We start from the raw sequence: 26,816 nt of genomic DNA on the forward strand, positions 1-26,816 counted from the left end.
TACAAAGCTGCTTCTAAAATTTAGTGCTAGTATTTATGTGGGTCCTTAGAATCTGCATCTTTTGTTTTGTTTTGTCTTTATTATTTCTCTTATTTGTAATTTCTCTATTATTACCCTTTATTCCTGTTATTTTATTATGTTGCCATTCTATACTGCTTCAAAGACTTTATAAAGATAATATAAATACTGTTTTATTAAACTCAGAATAGATGATTAAAACTACCACTGGCTCCTAATCAATTATTTCTTTCATTGATTGAACTTTTAGTATTGTATATAAAAGCTTATCACCAAACTAAAAGTCACATAGATTTTCTTCTGTGCTGTCTTCTACAAGTTTGAAAGTTTTGTGTTTATATTTAGGTATATGATATGTATTGAGTTAATTTATGTGAAAAGTGTAAGGTCTGCAATGAGCTTCATGTTTGGCACATGAATTTTCTATTTCTTATTTGGAGAGTCTGGGCTTACTATTTTTTCCAAGGGATTGCTCCATTTTATCTAGGTTATCATATCTGTGTGCATAGATTTATTTTTCACATTCCCTTTTCATTCTTTTAATATTCATAGTATCAGTAGCCCTTTGATTTTTTAAAAAATATATTTTACTGATTGTGCTATTACAGTTGTCCCAATTTGTCCCCCTTTGCACCATCCATCTGGTACCCCCCATTTCCTCTGGCAATCCCCACCCCCAACTTAGTTCATGCTCATGGGTCATGCATATAAGTTCTTTGTTTACTCCACTTCCTATACTGTTTTTAATATCCCCCTATCTCTTTTGCACCTACTGTAAGGTTTTCTTAGACCCCGCCGAGGAAATAAACAGCCAATTAGCCATGGAAACAGGCAGATGAGCTTTATTTTGGAAGTTTGTGCTCCCAGGCGACGTTTTCCCTGCCCGGAGAAAGGGCTAAGAAAAGACCGCACAGGAGAAGGGAAAGGCTGGGAGTTTTATATGGCTTGACTTCGCGCGGGAGCCAAGGATTGGTTCTTGGTGAACAAAGAAGCAACTTAGCATTGGTGGCTTCTGGTCTGATGTCGGTCACCTCTTCTGGGTCAGAGTTCAGTTGCCATATTACTTGTAGTCCAAAATGCTAATTGTAACTAGATTCCCACTTGTCCTACCCTGCCCATCCTGACACCTACCAATTTGTAGTCCTTAATCCCTGTACATTTACCCCCATTCTCGTCCTTCCCCCTCCCAACTGATAACCCTCTAAATGATCTCCATATCTATGATTCTTTTTCTGTTTTGCTTGTTTCATTAGTTTGATTTTTAGATTCAGTTATTGATAGTTGTGAATTTATTGCCATTTTAATGTTCGTAACTTTGATCATCTTCTTTTTGTTAAATAAGTCTCTTTAACATTTCATATAACAATGGCTTAGTGATGATGAACTCCTTTAGCTTTACCTTGTCTGGGAAGCACTTTATCTGCCCTTCAATTCTAAATGACAGCTTTGCTGGATAGAGTAATCTAGGTTTTAGGTCCTTGCCTTTCATTGCTTTGAATACTTCTTGCCAGCCCCTTCTTGCCTGCAAAGTTTCCTTTGACAAATCAGCTGACAGTCTCATGGGAACTCCTTTGTTCCCATGGTAACTATCTGCTTTTTCTCTTGCTGCTTTTAAGATTCTCTCTTTATCTTTAAGCTTTGGCATTTTAATTATGATGTGTCTTGGTGTGGTCCTCTTAGCATCCATCTTGTTTGGGACTCTGTGCTTCCTGGATTTGTATGTCTATTTTCTTCACCAAATTAGGGAAGTTTTCTTTCATTATTTTTTTCAAACTTAATTTCTTCCTCATTTGCTTCTCCTTCCAGCATCCCTACAATTTGAATGTTGGTTTATTTGAAGTTCTCCCAGAGGCTCCTTAGACTATCCTTATTTTCTTAGATTCTTTTTTCTTCTTGCTGTTCTGATTGAATGCTTTTTTTCTTCCTTACATTCCAAATCTTTCATTTGATTCTCAGCTTCATCCACTCCACTGTTGATTCCCTGTAAAGTTTTCTGTATTTCACTTAGTGTAACCTTCATTTCTGCCCGGGTCTTTTTTATGCTATTGAAGTACCCACTGAGTTCCTTGAGCATCCTAATAACCAGTATTTTAAACTCTGCATCTGATAGATTGCTTATCTCCCCTTTCTTTAGTTCTTTATCTAGAGTTTTGTTCTCTTCTTTCATTGGGGCCAAATCTCTGTCTCCTCATTTTGGCGGCCTCTGGTGTGTGTTGCTGTGTATTAGGTAGAGCTGCTTTGACTCCATCTTAGAAGCGTGGCCTATTGTAAAAAAGCGCATCTGTAAGCTGGGTGGCACAGTGCCTTAGATAATTGCTAGGGCAGGGCTACCCATGTGAACCAGGTTGAAGGAATCTCTGATATGGTGTCACCACTCTGTGGCTCTGTGTCATGGAGGGCTCAGAAAGGGGTCTATGTCCACTGACTGGCCTCTGGAGTTTTATCCAGGAAGAAGTTGTCCCGTAGCACTCATGCTGATGCCAGACACTTCAGTTTCTCCCCATATGCCACTGATACCTGTCCAGCTGCTGCCCTAATGCTGGAACCCAGAGGGAGTGAGTCTGTGTAAGTCCTAAGTCCACTGAGAGACCTTTAAAAGGAGACACCTGAGAATCCTCCAGTTTCTTCCACCATCCCAACCTCCACTGGTTTTTACAGCCAGAAGTTATGGGGACTTATCTGCCTGGCATTGGAACCCTGGGCTAGGTGGTCTGGTGTGGGGCAGGGATCCTTCACTCCTGAGATATCCCTCCTGATTTTTATCCACCACACGTGGGTATAGGACTGTTTATTCCACATCTCCACATCTCCACCCCGCCACCCCTCCTACCCATCTGGATAAAGCATGTGATTGCTTTTACTCCTTGGTTGCTGGACTTCCGCACAACTCAATTCCCTGACGATTCTGAGTTACAGTTGTTTTTCAGTTTAGTTGTAATTTTCACTGTGGTTGTGCAAGGAGGTGAGCTGTGTTTTTGACACATCCATCTTGACTGGAAGCCCAGATTTCTAATAATAACATTTGTGTCATCTTTCTTATTCTTTTATTTAGTTAGTTTGTCTAGAGGTTTATCAATTTTATTGATCTTTCAAGTAAGGAGCTTTTTGTTTCATTGATTTTCTCTATTGATTTCTTGTTTTCAATTTCCTTGATTTCTACTCTAACTTATGTTATTTTGTTCTTCTGTTTACTTTGGATTCAGTTTGCTTTTCTGTTTCTAGTTTCTTATATGGAAACTTAGATTATTGATTTCAGAGCTTTCTTTTCTAATATATGCATCCTATGCTGTAAATTTTTCTCTAAGCACTGATTGCACTGCATCTCATAAATTTGATAAATAACCTTTTCAGTTTCATTCACTTTGAAATATATTTTGTTTTAAGAACTCTTCTTTGATCCATGAGTTATTTAGTGATGTGTTTTTAAAATTTCTAACATTTGGGGATTTTTCATCTGTTATTTCTGGTCTGAAGCATACTTTTGTATGATGTCTATTCTTTTAAATGTTTAAAGATGTGTTTTATAGCCCAGAATGTAGTCTATCTTGGCTAATGTTCTCTGTAAGCTTGGGGAGAATGTTTAGTTACCTATGGTTAGATGAAATATTATATAACTGTCAATTAGAGCCAGATGATGATGGTGCTAGTCAGTTTCACTAGCTCCCTACTGATTTTCTGCCTGCTGCATCTGTCAATTATTAACAGAGAGGTACTGAAGATCCAACTAAAATAGTGGATTTGTCTTTCTTTCTTCTTGTAGTTTTACCTGTTTTGCCTCGTATTTTGACACTGTGTTGTGAGGTGCATACACTGGATTGTAATGTTTTCTTGGAGAGTTGATATTATTATTATGCAATACCCATCTTTATCCCTGATGATTTCTTTGTTCTGAGACAAAGTCAGCTTTGCCTGAAATTAAAATAGCCAGCTTTCTTTTAATTAATGTTAGCATGGTGTATTTTTCTTCATCTCTTTAAATCTGTCTTTAAAGTTAAAGTGAGCCCTTACCATTGTGGCTAGGTTGGTTGGGCATTGTCCCGCAAAGTGAAAGGCTGTCAGTTCAATTCCTGGTCAGGGCACAAGCCTGGGTTGCAGTTCAGTCCCTGGTCTAGGCATTTGCTTTCTCTTTTTCTGCTTTCTCTGGTTTCAGCTAATATTTGATATAATTCTATTTTCTGTCTTCTCTTAGCATATCAGTTATACTTCTTTTAAATTATTTCTTTTTTTTTTCTTTTGAAATTGGCCTAGAGTTTGCAGTATACATTTAGAGCTCATTTGAATCCACTTTCAATAACATGATACCTTTCATAGGCAGTTCAGGTCATTTATAATAGACTATTCCCAATTCCTTCCTCCTCTCCCTTATAACATTGCTGTCACTCATTTCACTATCCACCAGCTATAATCACTTAATACACTGCTCCTATTATTACTTTAAAGTTATCTGTTAAATAAATGAAGAATAAAAATTGTTCTACCTTCATTTATTCTATTCTACTGTTCTTTTCTTCGTGCAGATCCAAGTTTCTGACCTATATCATTTTACTTCTCTGTGAAGAACTTCTTTCTTCCAAGGAAGGTCTACCAGTGAAAATTTTCCTCAGTTTTGTTTGTCCGAGAGGTTTTTATTTCCCCTCCACTTTCAAAAGTTAATTGTACTGGATGTAGAATTCTAACTTGGTGGGTTTTCTTTCAACACTCTAAATCAATTTCTCTCCATTCTCCCTTGCTTGCATGGTTCCCAAAGAGAAGTCTGATGTAATTCTTCTTCCTGCTCTCCTATAGGCAACGTGTCTTTTCCCCTCTGGCTTCTTTCAGTATTTTGTCATTGTTTGATTCTTTTGAAAATTTTGCAATTAAACTTATTGGAGTGACATTGGCCAACAAGATCACATAGGTCTCAAGTGTATATTTCTATGATACATAATATGTGCATTGTGTTGTGTGCCCACCATTTGAATATGATAGGCCTTTGTGTAGATTTTTTTTTTATCCTGTTTTGTGTTCTCTGACTTTCTGTAACTGGTTTGGTGTGTCATTAACTTTCAAAAATTCTCAGCCATTATTAGTTCAAATATTTCTTCTCTCTTTTTTTGCAGTATTCTTATTACCTATATGTTATACTTTTTGCATTTTTCCATAATTCTTGAATATTCCATTTCTTCCCATTTAAACTGTTTTCTCTCTACATTTAAATTTAGAAGTTCTTATTGACATATCTTCAAGATCACTGACTATTTCTCAGCTGTGGAAGGTATTCTTCATTTCTGGTGCAGCATTTTTTGGGTTCCAGCATTTTCTTTTGATTCTTAGCGTTTTCATCTCTCTGTTAATATTTCACATCTGTTCTTGCATATTGTCCCCATTTTCCAACAGAGCTCTCAGCATGTTATAAATACTTAAAACTCCCAGTTCAATAATTATAAAATATCTGCCATATCTGAGTCTGGTTTTAATCTTCCTTTATCTCTTCAGACTGTATTTTTTTCTTGCCTTTTAGCACACTTTGTAATTTTTTGTTGAAAGCCAGACATGATATATTGGATAATAGGAGCTAAGATAAATAGGCCTCTAGTGTGAGGCCTTATGTTTATCTGGGAGGAGTTTGGCTGTGTCCAAATGTTTGCTCTGGCTGCAGGAGGCAGAGGCTTCAGTTTCCTTTCAAGTCCTTTTGTCTCCTCCTCTGTCTCAGGGTTTTCTTAGAAACTCCTTCAACAGTGTGTCTCGCAGATCTCCCCTTTGTAATCCACTCTTATTATCCTGGAGCATCTTTATGATGGTAATAAAGTACTGGGGAATTTTATGATTAAATCTCCATTTCTCGTGAGCTAGAATTCGTGGGCTCTGACCTTCCAAAGAGTTTCTTAACCAGGCCAGCTAGAAAGGCAGGAAGGGGTCCGGTTGTCTAATTGCTCTTCTTGGTCAGAAAACACTTTCATAAAGAAGTTTCCCTTGAGGGCTAGACTTTGTTTCAGGGAACTGAAGGCTGGGTATATTTCAAAATGATTGTTCTTTCCCTGCCCTTGCCAGAAGCAGGAGGGAATTTTTGTCTGATCTTCACTGACAGAACCTCAAGGTGCTCCTGAAGGTAAAACCCACTGAAGTCTGAATACTCCCTTGACACTGGGTCCTGCCTCCCCAGGTTTTCAATGTTTCATTTAGTCCCCATCAGTTTCTAGCAGGTCCCCAGTGACTGTTTAAGTGCTCTCTACCCATCATCGCTACTCCAGCAGCTTCTGCTCCTAGTAAGCTGTGATTCTCTGCATTCACCTGCGTCTTCAGTGCTCAGGGCAATGATTTGCCCTGTGACCTCAATTCTCTGGTATCGGTGGTAGGAATTGTTGATTTTCAATTTGTTTTTGTCTTATTGTGATGATGGCAGTGCCCACTTTGAAGATCTTCAAATACTAGTGCAGAAACCAGAAGTCCTAACAATATTTTACATATAGCTTTTGACTACTGAAAATGGTGAGAGATACACAGATCTTACTATTGATATTTTATATACAAGAAAACTGAGGTGAAACTAATCTTGATCTACTTGTGAAGGGTCTTCCAATACAGATTTTTATGTTTAGTCATTAGTGCAAATGAACAACTTGAAAGAAAAATTTCAGCTTGAGCAGCAGATCGCCTATATTTGGTCTGGCTCCGTGGTTTGACGTGGAAAGTACTGAACTGAAATATTCTGTTATAAATATCATCAAGTCTGACTTAGCCCCCAACTCACTTTTAGACTCTAGGGAATTTACACTGGGAATCTCATTTTCTCCATGTGAATCTGAAGCAAGAACAAACCACACAATCATGGAGGTCTCTTTTAAACACAAAGATCAACAGTTGTATTCGGGCCCTATATTTCTCGGAAGAGAGAGTTTGGGTATATGTGTGTACCTGTAAATTTGTATGTGTGGAAAGGGGAACTTCAAATTTCTCTGAGCTGCTTAATTAATCCCTTCCCTTACACGAAAAGCCTTAGCTTCTTTAATTCTTCAAAGGACATGGTACTCTTCCTCTTCTTTATGATACACTATAGTTTATAAATGTGAATGTTTAAAGCAGGACTTCCCTCCAGGATACCTCCTCTTTGGACAGTCCTTATGGTTTCTCCTACTAGTAACTCCACAACCATAACTAACCAACCACTGGATTGCCTCAGTTAAAGGCCGCTTCCTCAGAGAGACCCTCTTTGAACTCTCAGACTAGGAGAGAACCCAGCACTTCCCCTTTCTGAACTTGGTCATATCTGTGTCCCTTGCCATTCTGGAACCTCCATGAAGGGTAGCACCCCATACAGGCCACAGATGCACTCCCAGAGCTAACAGTCTAGAACACAGCTGTTCAACAAGACTCTCTGTGATGACCAAAGCATTCTAAAATCTGCAACGTGGCTATGGAGCCCTCAAAAAGTGTCCAGTACAAGCGAACTACTGAATTTTTAATCCTCATATAAATGTAATAGTCATAGGCAGTCTGTGGCTACATACCAGAGTGAGAAACTAAAGCAATGTTTCTTAAAATCTAAACCAGAATGTCAGGAATCTGCATTTTAACACATTCCCCCTTAATAGATTGATTCTTACTGTCAATATAATTTGACAACTATTGAGGTACAATGTGAGTCTCATGGAGGAGACTTAAAAGAAAACGATTCTTGCCCTGGCTGGCGTAGCTCAGTGGATTGAGCACAGGCTGCGAACCAGGGACCGCAGGTTCGATTCCCAGTCAGGGCACATGCCTAGGTTGCAGGCCATGGCCCCCAGCGACCGCACATTGATGTTTCTCTCTCTCTTTCTCTCTCCCTTCCCTCTCTAAAAATAAATAAAATCTTTTAAAAAAAAAGAAAAGAAAACGATTCTTGAGCCACACCCCTCCAGATTCTTGTGCAGGGCCCAGGTATCAGTATTTCAAAAACAAACAAACAAATAAATAAATAAATAAGACAAAAAAATCTCCCCTGGCCATTGTAATGCGCAGCCGAGAGTGAGAAGCCTATATAGTTCTCATGTGGCACTCAGCACGAATTAGATAAATGTGAGGATGCTTGTTCTGGTGCATTTATAAGGCCCAGTGATGACAAGTAAAACCTTGTGATGTCACAAGAGATGTCAGTGACATTAGTGATTCAGATGAATTTCTGAATTAAGAGGCCTTTGGTTTTATCCATAAATAGTACAAATAATGCCTAGTTCTGTGATGTTTAGAGAAGGTGACATGGTCAGAGTTCCCTGAAAAATCACCTCTCCAAATGAACAAAAGCCTCTCTCATTTGCTGGTAGATTGACAAAGGGCCTGACGACCCCTGGTCAGAGTCACGGGAGTCACATGACCACGCACTCCCGCACAGAAGATGAGGGGAGGTGTTCCCCATCCTACCACTCTCAGGCCAGGCCTTCGGAGCTCCTGTGATAGAACCTTCCCCTCCTCCAGCCAGGTGTGTAGGTCCTTGTTCCTACAGGAAGTAAAGACTGGCCTGGCAGCCGGGAGAGCCCAGGGAACAAGGCCTCAGGGTCCTGGTTGCAAGAGCCCTTCTGGGCCCCCTCCCAGGTCTCCCATCACAGATAACTGTCTGAGAAGGAAGTGGAGGCTGTGGCTGGCAAGGTGCCTGGGCGGCAGAAGGAAGAACAGAGCAGGCTCCGCACAGCAGCGCGGTGGAGGCGGATCTGATCGTGTCAGCACAGTGAGTACAGCAACTGAAAGTAAACCCACGTAACTTTGCAGGGGAGTGTCTCATGTTTTTTCAAAACATGATAATGATTAAAAAGAAAAAAATTAAAACTCAGAATAAGTACGTTAAAGAACTGCTAATTTTAGCCAAGACACTGGCAGAGGTTGCCAGAAGATTTGAGGAAATTAACATGAAACTAAAACTGAAATCCCTGGAGTGGAACAAACAGATCAGAAAACAGCAAACATACACACACAAAAAGCCTGCATAGAAATTTAAATAGCTAGGAGAAATTTGGAGAAGTATTTATTAATAAAATTATTTTAAAGTACTAGAAAAAAATGTGCAAATATAGTTCAATAAAATACCAGTAGGCACTTGAAAGTAAACATTAAAAACTACTTTAAAGTATATTAAATTAAAGTTTCTTTACAAAGTGATACTGCTTTTCTTTTCCACAAAAATTTTATTGATTTAGAAAGACGTAAGCTTCCTTAGAGCATATTGCAACCCACACTGAAATTACATCACACACTTTCTGAAATGTACCAGAGCTGTATGCAATAAACTTCATTTATCTGCAGGAAGTAACTTTAAGTGAAGTAACACTGATTAATGTGCACTCAGCAGTCAAAATGCAGGTCGTGCACCCTGATGAGCACTCAAATTACTCTTTCAGGGGTGAAATCTGGGAGGTTCGGGGCTGTCAGTATTCTTCATAGAGCCATCTTTTCACTAAAATGATTTGCTACTTTTGAAGTTTTGACATTCTCCTATCAATGTGCTTATGAAGGTTTTGTTTCATTTTGCTTATTTTTATTAATATTCTTTTAAAAAATTGGTTTCTTAGCTAACACCTAATTCTGTGTCTCTTTAGTCCTGTGATATCCTTCCCAGGCACCTCCTAGCCCTGTGACCTATTGCTGTATCTTAGCAAATTTCACCTGCCTGCTTATGTAAGCCATTGCAGGACTAAAACATTTTTTTTGAAAGAGTGTGACTGTGTCTGTGTTTAAATAAGCCTCCGTGTGTCTTCCTCAACTCCAGCCCCATGGTGGATGCTGTCTTACTAGCAGTTTTGTTGTTGTTGTTTTGTTTTTTAAGAAAGTACACACAATTTCAAACAGATATTATTCTTACTAAAATTAATTCAGCACTTTTGAAGTTTTCCTTGTTTTCAGTCAAATTATCCATAATAATGCCAGAGAACATGTATTGTGAGTAGTTTTATATTTAACATTGTCTGTAAGAACACTTAGGGAACGACACCTGCAAAAATGAAACACCTTTAAAGTAAATGCTTATCATTGTAAAATAACAAGGAAATGTGATTTCAGATGTACTTTATTCAATATATATCCAAAAAGAACTTATCACTATGACATTAAGTTTGGAGGGCAAATTTTAAAAAGACTAGATTACCCTCAATTCTGTTTCAAACAGTTTACATGGAGAAGTGAACCAGAAGGTCAGTGTGCAAACTATAAATTCAAGATGGTATTGTGGGAAGACTCTGGTTTCTTCCTGTGATTAAAGGACTCTTTTGTGTCATTTTTTTTCTTATGTAGCTTGCACAAATAAAAAAGTGAATTATGTTCAGTAGCCTTTTCCAAATATTGTCTTATGAAAAATACCTGATTCCTGGCTACTTGTGGTTTTAGGTCTTCTCTTCATAGGGGAACCAGAACTTCCGAATAAGCTCAGCAGTGCTGTCCGACAGAACGTTCTGCAGTGAGGGGAATGTTCTCCATCTGCACAGCCCAGCACAGTAGCTGCTGGTTCTGTGTGGCTGTTGAGCACTTAAAATGTGTGTAGCGTGGTTGAGGAACTGAATTTTTTTCTTTTACTTAATTGTAATTCATTTAAATGAAATGTAGTTGGCCGTCTGTGGCTAGTGGCTACCAGATGACACAGAGGGCTGCTGAGCTAGCTGCCTCTCACTGTTCTGCTGGCCGGCTGATAGGATGATGCAACACACCATGGGTGAACTACTTGAGGATGTTCCTGAAGGGATTTTTCAAGAATCTAAATTTTGAACAGATTTAGGAGATTCTTGAAAAGATCTTTGGGAAATTCTTCTACCTGCTGAGTTTCCTAAAAAGTCATAAAGATAGAGGATTTTGTGAAGTATTTAAAATAATACACACTGTGGTACTAATGATGAAGAAAAGTACATTTACCTCTAGGGGATCCTGAGCACGTAGCAGCAATTCAACCTAAACATGCCTAGAAGCTCCTGTTGGAAATGCAACAAAAGGTTTTGCTTGTTACTGCTCTGATAGTCCTGAAAGTCTTCACACACGTGGTCTCATTTGATTATCACAACAATCACCTTAAATAAACAGACTTCTAAGTCCACAGATCTTTTCATTATACCTGTCTACATACAAAGAGTTTTTTATACTGTAATAAAACTGTTTCTGTTACAGGGTGCAGCCAAGAGGGGGACCCCAAATGGGCATTTAAAATGGGGTCCAGAACTTAAGGTGTCCAGGAGATTTTAAGATGTTTCCATCCCCCCACCCAGGGTGTGGGTTGGGGGAAGGGACAAATGGAGCAGGGCCATTGAGATCTGTTTTGCATAGCAACAGCCTTGCAGCTACCCTCTGGTGTGGTCATTTAACATATCTATAGCCTTTGGCTGGTCGCTTAGATATGTTAAATAGCTGTGATCATCTTTGAGCCAGGAGAATGGAAGTAACTTCCTCACCAAGACGTGACTGGGGGCAGATCCCCCAAGCTACAGCGCCTGCGTGGAGCTCAGCTCGGAGAAGATTGGCTCCAGGACATGGGCCACACCTGCCCAGACTCATGATGGCAGCCCAGTAAAGCTGGAAGGATATGAATTCTGGCAAGTGAAGCCGAGTGTGGGAGGAGTCAGAAATGAGGCTGCAGAGGAAGATTGGCTGCGGGGATTTAAAACCCAGACTTGGCAGCCATTGCAAGGAGAACCATGCTGCTTTAGGAGAGAGAACCATGCTGCTTTGAGAAGGAGAGCCATGCGCATCCCAGAGAGGGAGAACCACGTGGCTTTAGCAGAATGGGGAGGACCTCAGCCATTGGGGGAGAACCATGCTGCTTTAGGAGGGAGAACCACGCGGCCTTGACAGAGTGGAGACTCCCGCAGCCCTGAGAGGGAGAACCACGAGGCCTGGACAGAGCGGGGACCCCCACAGCTTTAGAAGGGGAACCACCACCTGGTTTTAGCAGAGATCCCGGCGACTCAGCTGAGGGTGCTGGGAACCCAGGGAGGTCTCCCAGTCGAGATGGAGTAGTAACTGGGAAGAACCAGAGGACTGCCTGAGCCATGGACTTCTATTTCCTTTCCTGAGATACGGTACTCTGGACTGGGCAAAGGGGGAAGGAAGGAAGGACTGTGTCTGTGGGTGTTTTAAGGGACTTTAGGATTTTTGATGAAGACACTAGGTCACTACTTGAAGTCTGTATAGCATTAAATAAACATTTCCTTTCCTTTTCACGAATCTCTGGCATTGAGAGATGTCTTTCCTCTGGCAGCGGACATAATGGACCCGGAGCCTTCTTTCAATAATAGTATATTGTCCCAGGCCCCCCTTGTCTGTTCTGTAACATTTCTAGACCTTAGAAGAAGTGAGGTTTTCCAAATGTGAAGACAAAGTTTTTTGTAATTAGAGATTAGAGATCACAAAGTTTTTTGGTAAAAAAAAATAATAATAAATGAACGAGAAGTATGAACATACCACCATTTTGTAATGTCCTAATGCTTTATCCGGAAGAAATAATTTCACTATGCTTTTCAAAAAATCAATAAATATCATGTATTGATCACAGTTGGTTCACAGATTCACAACTTATTCATTTTTTAATCTTTATTTCTTTTATTTCAGAAACACTTGAAAATTCCATCAAGTCTAAAGTGAAGCAGCTCACCCTCAGGCAGAACTGGAACCATGAGCAACAATGGAACAGACCTAACCATCGGTTTCATCTCCTCTTCTGCAGCCATCCTTTTGTTTGGCTCAAACTATGTGCCACTTAAAAAATATAACACTGGTGATGGTAATTACTTTTTCTTCATTGTTAACCTTAAGTTATTTTTAAATACAAAGTTCTCTATTTGGGTCTTTAAAAATGATGGCTACAAAAGTAAATTTTTTTGAACGGGGTACCAAATGAATTGAGCTTAAAGTAAATCATTTGATAATGCCAAGCCAATTGATCTGAGAGGTAGTCATTGTAGGACAACCTTACGACTGTTTCATGGTAAAGCTAGGATGGATAGTCACTGAAGATTTCTGGCTATATCTGTTACGTTTACAAAAGAAGGAAGGAATTCATTCTACTAATAACACTTGTTTTGAAAACAGCAACTTCCAAAACAATTGATAGAACAGAGGACAATTTTAGTATAACACGAATTTTGTGTTTCTTTAAGTGCAGTTTTAACTCTGGTCAAACACTGGGCGAACACAGAAAACTTCATCCAGATAAATGAAGATGCACGGTAATCCATAAAATGCACTCACACACACACCCCTTAAATGTCCCCAAGCTCCTGCTGTACCACAACCTTTCTTGTCTCGTGTTAAAACATCCCGTCCACCACCTTCACAGGAGCTTCCAAGCTGCAACCCTTCTGATGCTACTTCCATAAGCAAACTTCAGGCCTTTTCATGTTATAGAGCCATATGTATTGTAGCATTTGTGAATTTCTTAACTACCTCACCAGTGCAGTAAAACTATACCATCATTTTTATTAGATTCTGATCTTTTTTTCTAACATGTTGTTGATGAAGTTTTTGTGTTGTACCCTAGCCCCAATTTCCCCATAAGCTCTATGGTTTTGACTGCATGATTTTGCATAGTGCAGTGATTTTTAGGACTGTAATGTCACATTGTAGTAGAACTGACTGTAATGAGCATTTCAGGGAAGAAGCAACAGTTCTTTCTATCTACTTGCCTTTTATATTAATGCCAGGAGAAGGGACTGGACATGTTACAGTGAACGCCTGTTAGGAAACAGATGCGTTGTCTCCCCGATTCCTTATGTCTTGATGCAACTTAGACTGAGGAATTACAATTCTTTTTCCTCTAGAGCCTTTCTTTTCCTTTGGAGTTAGAAAAGGAATGGAAACTACTAAAAGAGGAACATAAAACACACTAAGGGAGAGAGAACCTGGCTTTTCCGTGTTTCTCAGCTGTGTGACCCTGGGCAAGCCTCATCAGCTCTTTCGTTCTCAGTTCCCATATATAAAATGAAGAACTTGTAAAATGATGTCTCCTTTCATTTTTATGATCCTACATTTTTTCATCTGAAAGGTTAACAGCCATTTTTATTTTGCTCCACAGAAACAGGCAAACATCTTCCAAAGTTAGAGTCAGAAGTGCTACATTGAGTTATCACTGCCTTAGTATTTCTTTGAATGTCAATGTTTCCTTTATCTTTTTATTTTTTAATTATATTTTTCCATTACTGTTTAACTCCCTTATGCCCCCCTACCTCCTGCAATCACCACACTGTTGTCCATGTCCATGAGTCCTTTTTCCTTTCACCCAATCCCTCCACCCCCAACCCTTGATGGTGCAGAAGCCTGACAAAGGTACAGATATATTGCACATCACCACGTGTTGTTCAGATAGCTGGCAAATGGCAACCCAGAGCATAGGAGAAGAATAGCTCTGACCTAGAAGGCTAATTCTTAGGTTTGTAACATCTGGCTCATCACAGGCATTCTCTAATGGTGTGAGGTTTATGTGTGACCCTAAATGACTTTTTTTTTTTTTTTTTTCACAAAGGTGGCATAAATGATCGCCAAAGGTTGATCACTGTTATATGATTCTGAAGTTCTTAATGCCATGTTTTTGATGATGAACAGCACAAGATGAGGCATCTGAATACAAATACAGACTCGATCTTGCCAGTACTCTTTGGTAGAAAATATTCAATTTGTCTAATAGGTGGGAAAAGGTGTTAGGCAGGAATGCACTGCTTAGTAAGCTATAGGGTCAAACAACCTAGGTTTAAATCCCAGTTCTGCAAACTGCTAGCTGTTTGGAGAAGTTGCTTCATCTCAGATTCATTTTCTGTCTTTGAACTAGGGTTAATTATGATGGACAGCAATTGTGAGAATTATATTAAATATGCAAAGTTCCTGGCATACAGGCATTTGATAAATTGGTATTCCTAAGCATTAACCCACTCTCATCAGTTTGAACCACTGACACCAATTTCTTCTATTTCCAGGAATGTTTCTCCAGTGGGTACTTTGTGCTGCCATTTGGTTGGTTGCCTTGGTGGCCAACCTGATATTACATTGCCCTAAGTTTTGGCCTTTTGCAATGGTTGGGGGCTGTATTTGGGCAACAGGTAAAGTATGAAATAACTTATCATTTAATACTCTAATCAATTTATTCTGTGATTAAAAGATAACTCTGGTTCATAATAAAAGGAAATGGCACAAACAGCAATTCTGAATAGTCTGTAGTCATAGATACTAGAAATTGACAATTCAGTTTCTCTCATTTCAATGTTCCATAAATACTTTTGGTGTACTTTCTGACTCCTCTTAACAATATATTTCTTGGTCCCTGATAGAAAATTACAGCAAAAATATTACAGCTGCTCTATATCTGTTTGAACACAACTCATATATGAGTTTAAGTGCTCCGGCCTTTCTTCCTCTAGCATGTTTATCAGAAAATATTCATTAAATAGTACTCTGTATATATTGTTTTTAGGACTTGTGTTTAAATTGGGAAAGCACAGATACATTATTTCAAAAGTACCGACAAAAAACAAGAACAAACAAAAAACTTCCCTCTGTTGCCTTATCAATACCTGAAATTATATAACTAGAATTTATGCTTTTGCTTAGCCAATCAAGAATTTATAAGTAACCCCCCTAGAGAACTTTCTTCTTTTTAGCAAAGAGAAGTATCAAGGCTCTTTAAAGGTAATGTGATTAAAAGCAAGTAAATTTTAAAATGTCAAAAATTTATTGGCCACTCAATTGGAATAAATGATTTAGTGAAGTTCATGAGTTAGAGGACAAGAAAGTTAACTTTTAAATTTCCCCTAGCATTTAAATTATTATCCCTCACTTATACCTTAGTGTGATTGTATTTATCATGTCTGCTTGAGATAGAGGAACAAAGAAAGCATTCATTCATCCTGCAGATCTTGATAACCACCCCAGAGCATTTATATTCAACCAGCAGGTTCCCCTGGAAGTCAGTTGAGGAGGGGTCTAATTTTAAATATGTTGCAGATGTTGGTGTTACAGGTAATAGTAACTGATTGGATTGGACAGTAGACACAAGAGAAGCCTATGATGATGTAGGGATTTCATTGTAGGTGATCAGGAGGTTGGTGGTATCAATGACCAGATGAGGAAAATGGGGGAAAGAACCTGTTTGAAAGGGATAATGATGAGCTCAGCTTAGGACCATCTGAGTTTGAAGTCCCTGATGTTTCCTCAGTGGGGAACATCTGGCTGGAGATCTCTTATTGACAGTTGGAAGCATAAAATTGTGAAGAAGGTTCAGACTAGACCTATGTACTTAGAAGCATGCCTCTCTAGTTGATAGCTGAAATCACAAAATTAGCCAAGTGTCCAAAGTACGATATAGCAAGAGGGGGAACCTGTTTTAGGGAAAATGTTTGGTAGGTACCTAAATCTAGAGAGAAAGAGCTGAAGAGAGGAACAGGAGGGAATCAGAAGATGAAGTCATCTTGGAAGTCAAGAGAGGCAAGCTTTCCAGAAAAGATTTCTGTACTGAAGCAAGACTGCTGAGGGGCTAAGAACTATAAAAAAAAAAAAAAAATCATGGTTTTGGCCTGAATGACCCTCAAGAGAACAAAGCAATGAATCCTGAAATACAGAATATGAGTCAGTGAGGATGGAAGAGCAAGATCTGGGGTCATAATGGGCCAAAGACAGTGGCTGGCGCTGGCTCAAGTCTAAGAGGATGATCACTACTAATTTAATCATTGATGGCCACTGCAAAGACTCAGAGAACAGAGACCAATGCTAAGGTCGAAAAATATTGGTGCAGTCAGGCAAGGAGCTGTTCAACTTTGTTTTGTTTTGTTTTTTTGGCATGATTTTACTCTGAGCCTAGGTCTTTTAGCAATCATAATTATGAGTTTAATGCAAAAGTGTGGTTATTTTATCTAAAAATGAGGAATTGTGCTTACTAAATTTGGTCAAATCCCATTAGTTTCAGTTAAAGTTAAAATAAAAATTAATTCAATTTACAAATGTATTTCTTGCATTGAAAATAATACCTTTCTTCTGTATGTTACATCTACAGGGAACATTGCTGTTGTCCCAATTATCAAAACCATTGGTTTAGGCCTTGGACTCTTAATCTGGGGATCATTTAATGCCTTAACTGGTTGGGCAAGCTCAAGGTAACTCAAAACTAACTATTTCGGCTAAGATTCTCTGAGTTCATACTGTCTGTAAGATTACCGTTAGGGATTTGTCTAGCTGAGAGTAATAGCAGATGGTTCTTATCCTTTCAGAGATTGCAGCTAAGATACATGCATAAAATATGATACCCTTAATTATTATTTACACCCTAAGTTTTAAAGAAGCAAGCTAGACATTTGATCAAGATGTAGTAAAGAATTATCTCTATGAAAAAAAGTAGGGAGAGACAAAGGGAATGTTTATCTTTTCTTTCCATTGTGTGGCAATTTGTTGGGCATGTTGTATGCATCATTCTTATCTTATTTTTATGAATATATGAGGTAAACACTATCTTATAAGAGAGCTGATACTCAAAGAGGTTGAATTACTTGCTGAAGGTCACAGAGCTAATAAGCCAGGATTCAAGCCCATGACTTCTAGTTCTGAAATATAGATATTCTTCCCTCTACAGTCTGGGCCAGGGACAGCAGACCTGGGCCCAGCTTCCCAGACTTGTTTGTAAAGGAAATATTATTGGAACACAGCCGCACTGCTCCATCTCAGTATTGTCTCTGGCTGCTGCTAGACTACAGTGACAGAGCTGAGCAGTTGCAAGACACCATCCAGCTCACAAAGCCTAAAATATTTACTCTCTGGTCCTTTAAGGAAGAGTTTGCCAACCCAGTTCTAGAACGGGGCTGTCCAGTGCAGTAACCACAAGCCTCACGTGGCCATTTATATTGAAATTTACAACAGTATGGTGGCTACCAATGAGAGGGTGTTGGGAAGGGTAAAGAGGGTCAACTATATGGTGACGGAAGATTTGACTTTGGGTGGTAAACACAATGCAAGTATACAGGTGATGTATCACAGAACTGTGCACTTGAAACTGGTATCATTTTATGAACCAATGTCACCCCAAAATTTTTAACGTTGAAATTTTGTTTAAATGTAAAAATAAATAAAAAGCCAAAAAAATTAAATTAATTAAAATGTGATCAAATTAAACATTCAGTTCCTTAGTCCGTAACCGCACTGCAAGTGCTCAACAGCTATATCTACCTAACGGCGAAGCTGTGGTCCAGTGCAGCCGTAGAGAGGCCCCTAGTCCCAGGGAGTTCTGCTGGCCTGCACTGCACTGCACTGCACTGCTCGGTCAGCACTCAGACTAACATTCAAGTAGAGGGTAGAAAATGAATACAAGGGAGGCTATCACTCTTACCTTCCGTTTGGATTGCCTCTTCCCACTTAAGCACTACAACAACTTCAGTAATAACCAAACAGACTAACCTGCAATCCCTTCCTTCCTGTCCCTTTCCCCATTTCTCACCCTGCTTTTCATGTTTACTGTTTTCTTTTTTCCTTCTTTCTTCCTTTTCTCTTGCTCCTGGGTGTTTCACTGTGATTGTTGGTAATGATCACTACGATGTCAAGGTGTGAAATAAAAGGAAATTAAGGTGATGCCGAAGAATGGGAGTCTTTAACAAGCAGTTATTTACAAGTCTATTTCAAATACCATACAAAACTGCAACCAACCAATTAGCATTCAATTACCCACTTAATCTATTTTTTTTCTTCCTTCATCCTTAGTAAGAAGGGGACACTGGTACTGGTACTTTTTACATGTACTAACATGTACTAACTCATTTAATCTTCATAATAAATCTATATGGTAGGTATAATTATCCCCATTGAAAGATGGGAAATTGAGGCACAGTGAAGATAACTTATCCAAGTCACAGTAAATGAGGAACATGGGATTTGAACCTGAATTCATGCCCTTAAACACTATGATGAACACAATTTCAACAGTATCAACTAATGTGACCTTCTTAATTTCCAGGTTTGGCTGGTTTGGAATGGATGCAGAAGAAGTAGCAAAACCACTGCTCAATTACTTCGGAGCTGGGCTCTCAGTAGTAAGGTGCACAGCTATTTCTAATGACTTTGTTGTTCTTGGAAACATGTAGAGTCCTTTTTAAGCATCCTGACGTGTTTACATTTTGTAAATCCGCATTTCACAAATTGACAGAATTTTCCTCAGATTCTTCATTTGCATTGACAGACTTGGCTTGAGGGGACAGAAAGCTCCAGCTCCGGGGTCAGGAGCCCAAGCATTGGCTCTCAAAAGGTCTGAGACCCCAGGGAAAATGCTCTTTTTAAGCTCACTTTCACTATCTGTAATATTTTGAAAATCATAATGCATGGATCAAAAAATAGAATTAAATAGCACAGTAAAGTATCTTCAAGCTGAAAAATGCCATGTCAGTAAGCGTTGGGCTGGCTTCCCGAGGGCCCCGGAACAGCCATTGTTTGTCTCTTCTTCTTCTCATTCAGTCCGTGCCACCTAGCTTCCACTTCCCTGTCACCTCACCCAACTCTTCTTAACCCGGTTAGGTGACCAGATCTATTCCCTATGCTAACACACACCCAGTTAAGTGTTTGTTAGATATATCTGTGTCTAGCTGTGCACTCTGTATGAATGAGGATGAACATGACTCTGAATCTCTATTTGGCAGTGTTCAGTCAGTGAAACTCGAACAGAAATTAGGTCACCTCACATTCCATCCCTATTCCTCTCTGGACCGCATTTATATTCCCCGTCAGTCCTTCACATAATGGATAGCACTGCCTGGAAAGATTTTAGTACTTTTTTATTCTTCGGGGAAAGAGCACTCTATTTCCCTTCCCCCTGCAATGATGACTTTTCCCCAGCCACACTCAAGAACAATATCTTTGTCATTGAAATGTTGCCTTAGAGAGTGTTTTCAGGCCAATTGAAGAAGAAATAACGTTGATTATTCTAAAATAGCAGATTCCTGACATTTTTGGTTAGAGGCAATATTATGTATTTTGTACAATTCACACAGCATTCTAGCTTTGAGTAGCTCTCTCAAAAACAATTTCTTTACACCTAAAAATTGTAATGTTAGCATGCTGTAGTTTTGACTTAATGGCGATTTAAGACCAGTTTACCCACTCACCAGGCATGGTTTTTCTCCATATTCTCTTTCTTTATAAAATGTATATTCTCTAAAATTACAGATTATTCATGTTCTACCACCTCTACTTGTGTGACCTTGGGCACATCACTTAATTTCTCCAAGCTTTGGTTTCTCTATCAGAGGATAAATTTGGAATAATAATTGCATCAGCCTCATAAAATATTTTGTGGATGAAATGAAATAAAATATGTTAAGTTCTTTGTATAGTGCTATTGTTCTATATGCTGGGTAATTTTTATCATGACAGTCATTATTTCTAATAACTATTTCATCTGCAATCACGGTTTCCCCCTTGGATGTACATTGGCCAACTCTACAGTAAACTAGTCGCTGCACCCGGGACTCCTGCGGCTTGGTTTGGAGCTTTGTCTGTGGCTGGAAAATGCAATGATCTCTTTTCCTACTGCATCCTGCCTCCCTTCTATGCTTCTTTACTGCAAGAAGTATCTGGAGCCTTTTATTCCATTATCTTAATTCAGTTAAATCAGTTTGTTCTGGAGAGCATCCATTGAATAAGCTTGGAGCTTCATGGTTAGTATAAGGAAAGTTGGAATATGATTCCACTAGCTTAAATGTTGCTTTTCTTTTTAAAATTGAAATTATTGCTTCTGTACAATTCAGTTTTTAAAGGATTGGGTAGATCATTTCTAGCCTTCCATTTTCCATGTGTGATGTCTAAGGTAACTATTAGTCTCTACAACCAAAACTGCTCCAGGTATTTTAAATAGCAGAAGATTTAACAGAGGGGATTGTTTACAAAAGTGTCATGAGGCCCAGAGGAGCAGGAGAAAGGTGATGCCACTGTGTACCCTGGCGCGCCCAGTCTGGCCAACACCACTGAAAAAATTGCCTCTGTCCTGAGCAATGGCTACTACAGAAATTTCTGGAGCCATCATCAAAACAAAATGGTATCTCCCACCTTTTAATCCCATGCATATCCCTCCCATTGGCAAAACCTAGCTACCAATACAGTCTGAGAAAATGCAGTGTTCCATCCTCTAGACCCCATATTCAGGAGAGAGTATCCATGGGTGAAGTGGAGCTGACACCAAGAAACAGTGTCCAGGACACTTTGGGTATGTTTTAATGAAGATTCAAAAGTCAGAGTTCATAAAAAGACAGATTTTCTTTTCTATTACAAAAGAAATGTTCTGGATTATCCTTGAGTTTACTCTCCATTCTCTTCTCACTTAACTGGAGACTTGTGTTGTGAGGAAACCCAGATCTTTGTTTCTAGCCATTACCTTTCTTCAGAGCCACAGTCCTCACGTCTCACTCCAGACCAGGCTAGACACCTCTGCATAGATGCCTCCCAGGCATCTCCCACTCAGTCTCAGGAGAGACAACCTGTGCATGGGGGCCCTGCTAGTTCAGGGATGGTCAGAGACAGAAGTCCATGTGGGGAGTTGTGTGATGAGTTGGGCAAAATGCAGAGACCAATGAAAATCAAAAAGGAAAGTTAAATTTCCAGTGGAAATTATTATGGAGCCATTCAAGTTTTTTAAAGCAAGTAAAAGATTGAACTAAGGAAGCTATCTAGAAAACATTTACTTTTTACATGAAAAATAGCCCATGATATGCACTTTTTTGTACTTAGCTACCTACACTGTTTCAGTCCTATATGTACTCTGGAAAAATTATATATTGTTGTAACTTTTGAACCATGCAAAGGTATTAAAAAAGAATGTTAAAAGTGTATCAAAGTCATGAGTTTTCTTACATTGATTTAATATTTTAATATGTTTGCATGGTTCAAAAGTCAAGAGTAAGTGAGATATTTATTGCAAAGATTTTGGACATGAATAGACAGTGCATTATGAGAGATGTTGAAGGGGAAAAAGTCATTAGGCTATGCACATGCTTTTATATCTTAAAATACATTCTAGAGGTCTTTGTTTATCAGAGCATAAAAGGCATCCTTTTTATAGCTGCATAGTATTCCATTGTATGACCATGAAGGTCACCTTGCCTGAGCGTGGAGGCACCTGTGTTATAGGTCCTGGAACATATTGGTAAGGCCAGGAGTGGGCACACCTGTGGCTTTGGTAGATGGCCCCACAGTCTCCTCCATGGGAGTTGCACAGTTCCGCACGCCCATCAGGGATACCTGTCTCCTATAGTTGTCCAACTGAAGATGTCATTAAATTTGGGGATTTTTTTTTCAACATAATAGGTAAAAACTATTATTTCAGGGTAGTTTTTATTTGTATTATTTTACCTTGTAATACCAGGGTTAGGCCGGAATAAAAAGAAAGATGGAGACACTGACTGAAACAAGAAAATCAGGAGAAAGATCTGATTGAGGGGAAAGCTTATGAAATTAGCTTTTAACCTGCTGCGGTTAAGGACAATGAGAGGCACCAAAGAGAATGGCGGTCCTGGAGAGAGGGCAGGGCCCCTGCAGAGGCAGTTTGGAAGTCATCATCATGCCAGTAGAACTTGACTTAAGCTGTGTTTTTCCTTAAAATTCAAGCAACTTGATATGAACCAGGGTTCGTGATAAATATCGCTAACATTTATCTTCTTTACAGTGCCTTCATATTCTTCTTCATCAAAACTGAAGTACCAAAGAACACATATTCTGTGGACACCACACCATTAATGACAGAGCATGTGAGTACAGTATGGGAGACAGTGTGCTTTGAAACATAAAATTAAGGTAAAAGGAAAGTACGTAGATTTAAAAGAAAAATGGGAAGATGATGTTTTTTGTTTTTTATTTTTCCAGTCAGAGTTATCTAAAATATTTATTCCAACTAAGTTTATGTAGCAATCAGTATTTCTCCAGGAAAGCTTCTCAGCAAACACAGAAGTCTATTTATTTTTACTAACAGTAGAGTCCTACTAGAAGCTGTACATGCAAGCCCATATTTTGGAATGATTTAAGGGTTTCTACAACAGGAAGGCCCTGAATATTGCAGAGAACTATGAAAGTTACTTTAGAAAGGAGGAAGGAGGAGGCTTTTAACCTAGGCCCAGGGCCAGATAGATCAGAGGAAGCCAATGAAAGTGTAAGTCATGTCATACAAAAGTAGGAATTGCACTTTATTTCTTTCCTATTTCTGTTTTCTGCCACATCCTGTTCCACCCAAAGGTAAAGATAGGAAATAGGTAAGCAGTGACTGTGTTGACTTCGATGACCCGAAACTGATCTGGAAGAGCAAATCTAGATTAAATGGGAACAACGTTTAAAAGAGACGTGACACCGCAGACGTGCCGTGGCTACTTAGATACAGTGGTTTTAAGGCAACCCCCCATCGCTGGGAGCCCCGTTGCTGAAGGACTAGAGAGTCCTTCCTCTTTCAAGTACCTTTTCTACCTGCAGACGGCTCCGCGGTCTCTGGTTGATGCTGAGTCTGACATTTCACACCTGCAGGGAGTATTGCCTTCCTGGAAGATGCTGCCTCTCTACTCCTTACTTCCAAATTAATCTTTTCTTCTCTCTTCTCCTATCAAAACTCTTATCCGCTAAGATGACTGAACCCTCAGTGAAACTGACACTCAGGTTAAATAAAATCAGTTAAGTGTAAGAGAAAAGAGATTCATGCATCCAGAAGCATCTCTAATCAGGGAAGTGTTTTCATGCGAATGGAGGAGTCGGGTGAACAGAAGTTGTCTGGTGTTCCTTGCCTATTTTAAGGTTCCAGGGCTCCTTGCCCTAGGGTTCCTTGCCTATTTTAGGGCTCCTAACCAAATACCCTTCAAACAAAGGAACAAAAAATTAAAATAACATAAATGCAATTTGTTGGTAGATAATCTGGAAGAGCAAATCTAGATTAAATGGGAACAACGTTTAAAAGAGACCTGACACCGCAGTTGATCAGTCCTGACATTCTAATACATAGTAGGTTAGATTGTTCTGGGAAAAATGGAAGTATACAAGTAAACCAAGTTTAAAGATGCATAAACAGCACGATCAGTTAGTATGCAACCCTTCAGCATGATCTCCTCACTTATCGCCAAAGGAAAACTTGACTTAGCACATGACAAAGAATTCAGATTGAGTTTCTTATCTCTTACAAAAGCAGGAGGAGTGTAACAGCAAGGAACTTCAGCTAAGAGATGAAGCTGATTACATACAATAATAGAAATATGTTTTTATCAATACTTTCCATAATTTGTCCTGATTTAGAATATTAGCCTAATCTTGAAACACGGCTAGAACTTGTTTACTAATTTCAGTAAAAACAAAATTTTCTGAATAAAAATATGCCTATCAATCTAAGGCAGTCCATAGGAGAGTCTGAGTTTTCCTTGGCTCTCATTTCTTTGCAGATTATCAAAATATGCAAATGAAATAAGCATTAATAACTTTTATTAATTTTGATAGGTATATCAAAATAACCATATGTCAAAACTGTAAAAAAATTTATGTGGACAACTTACCAACTACCAAACCATTCTGAATTACAGAGGATAAGAATTGGAAACAATTGGATAAGAGATTGCACAGAATCAGAACACTTAGTATAAAATGTTCACATTTTTAAGTATGTTTGAAAGAGTCGAGAAAAACACTGAAAATCTTTTTGTCACCACTGTGATTAACAACCGAAGGCTGTTTTGGTTTTGGTTTGTGCTGATGTTTTCAACAGGTGACCAATGGCGAAACTCAAGATCCCTGTCCTGGTTACTCCTGGGTGGACAACCTTTCCACCGTGCACTCCCGCATAGTGTAAGAGGTTCTATTACCCTGTCTGATATTTGGTTGAAGCAAGGATTACCAGAGTGAAGTGATGTTCATCTGAGTTCAAGGAGAACGTGGTAACACAAACTCTGACTTTCTTAGCTCCTTGGTGAAGAGCCTTTCTTGGGCCCTGCTGAATTTTTAGATACAGAGGTCCTCGGTCTCGGTGCGTCTAGGAATTCCTAAGCTACTCGAGTTATTTCTGCAGCATTATATTCCTTAAAGCTCTATGAAAATAGACTTTAAAAATTTGTTTTTAAGTTTGGAGAGGAATGGTTTTGCCTAAAACTCTCCCCTGTTCCCATACCATTTCATTGTCCTTTTGTATTAAGTTAAAGGGACTGTTTCAAAACACTAGTCACCTCCCCTCAGAATCAACAGAAACACTGGCTTCATGGCAGATACCAAGTCCGAGGAGTCACCAGGACTCCAGTGCTTAAAATGAAACATGTCCTTCTTACAAAGGGTAATGTTTTACCTTAAATACTTAGAGTATTTTATTAAGGCAGGACTTCCTCTTGACCATGTCGTAGTCAAATAAGATGCAGGAAAATCTATGGAGCTCCACAGTTGTTTTGAACAGCCTCTGTTTAGAACTTAACTCTGGCCTGGCCCTGTGCTAGATGTCATGCAGGGTTTTTAAAAACAGAATAGGGCTCAGTGTCAGTCCACAGATACTTCAAAATGTAATTAGAGAGCCAGGTTTATTTATGGAGGCTGTATAATATGATAGCAACATTCTCATCTGTGTAATGACAATTTATATTAAAAATCGGTATATAACTTCTATAAATCATGTGTTTCCAAGATTAGACAGTGGAGGACCGATGCTGCTCTCAGTCCTGATGCCACTTTGACCCTGTGGAGTTTCTTTAACTTGTGTCAGCCACAGAGCTCAAGAGAGAGGGGCGATTGTGGCATCATTGCTTGTGACTTACGCTTTGAAGCATGCCTTCATTATGATTCCATTTGTGTGTTTGTCAGAAATAGTGTTTTTGACCAAGGTTAATAATGATTTATTTGTGTTTTAAGGGGCTGCAGTCTTGCAGTGATATCTGGAATACTCTATGGATCAACGTTTGTGCCAGTCATTTATATCAAGGACCACAGCAAAAGAAATGACAGTGTATATTCAGGAGCAAGCCAATATGGTGAGAGTAAAAAGCTATTTTATTTTATCAATAAACTCAATACCTCATTTTCTACTTAAGAAAGATGAAGGGATTAGACCTGGCTAGTGTGGTTCAGTGGATTGAGCACTGGCCTGCAACCTAAACGTCACAGGTTCAATTCCTGGTCAAGGCACATGCCTAGGTAGTGGGCCAGGTCCCCAGTTGGGGGCGTGTGAGAGGCAACCATTCACTGTATCTCTCACATATAGATGTTTCTCTCCCTCTGTTTCTCCCTCCCTTCCCATCTTTCTAAAATAAATAAAATCTTTAAAAAATGATGTTTATAAAAGGTGAAGGGATTAAGCAAAAAAGAAACAAACAAACAAAAACTCGTAGACCCAGACAACAGTATGGTGATTACCAGAGGGAAAGGGGGTGGGGGGAGGTAGAAGAGGGTAAAAAAGGATAAATGGTGATAGAAAGAGGCATGACTTGGGGTGGTGAGCACACAATGTGATATACAGATGACGTATATAGAATTGCACACCTGAAACCTGTATCATCTTATTAACCAATGTCACCCCAATAAAAGCACTAAAAACGAGTGTGATCATAGTAAATATTGCCACATAGATTTGATCTTAGTCTTTCATTGTAGGAGGTGAATTACAAAGGCACTAAAGGCTAAAAGTAATAAAAGCCTGTTGGAGTATTTTCATACAAATATAATCTCTAATATACAAATATAATCAACTTCTGTCAACGTTCATTTCCTACTGGATCTAAACACACAGTTTTCAGGTTTACACTAAGATCTGGAGATTATTTTCTGGTTAGATGATTTCTGGGAAAATATATATTCTTATTTTCTTTTAAAAAAAAAGCTAAACTTGAGTACATAGTACTTTAAAATCAAGTAAAAGTCAAAGTATA

At 39.0% G+C, this 26,816-nt stretch overlaps 2 protein-coding genes across 5 annotated transcripts in view; one reads left to right on the forward strand and one right to left on the reverse strand.

Annotated features, from left to right (window-relative positions):
* The window catches only part of GASK1B (golgi associated kinase 1B), a 115,609-nt gene that overhangs the window by 70,452 nt on the left and 18,341 nt on the right, over positions 1–26,816 (reverse strand). The gene's annotated exons all lie outside the window — the stretch shown is intronic.
* Positions 8,486–26,816, forward strand: part of TMEM144 (transmembrane protein 144) — a 32,651-nt gene continuing 14,320 nt past the window's right edge. The window contains exons 1-8 of one of the 4 annotated variants that reach the window (XM_045831117.1): positions 8,486–8,698; positions 12,553–12,724; positions 14,910–15,032; positions 16,979–17,078; positions 18,923–19,003; positions 22,616–22,697; positions 24,680–24,759; positions 25,804–25,922. In XM_045831117.1, the coding sequence (XP_045687073.1) occupies positions 12,616–12,724; positions 14,910–15,032; positions 16,979–17,078; positions 18,923–19,003; positions 22,616–22,697; positions 24,680–24,759; positions 25,804–25,922 (694 nt within the window). In that variant the 5' untranslated portion in view covers positions 8,486–8,698; positions 12,553–12,615. Of the gene's footprint in view, positions 8,699–11,966; positions 12,024–12,552; positions 12,725–13,104; positions 13,170–14,909; positions 15,033–16,978; positions 17,079–18,922; positions 19,004–22,615; positions 22,698–24,679; positions 24,760–25,803; positions 25,923–26,816 lie in introns of those variants that run through there. The other 3 variants (XM_045831119.1, XM_045831118.1, XM_045831120.1) reach the window with 3 other exon arrangements.

This window comes from Phyllostomus hastatus, unplaced genomic scaffold (genome assembly GCF_019186645.2).
Source record: "Phyllostomus hastatus isolate PE091 unplaced genomic scaffold, TTU_PhHast_1.1 phas_contig_159, whole genome shotgun sequence".
NCBI lineage: Eukaryota > Metazoa > Chordata > Mammalia > Chiroptera > Phyllostomidae > Phyllostomus > Phyllostomus hastatus.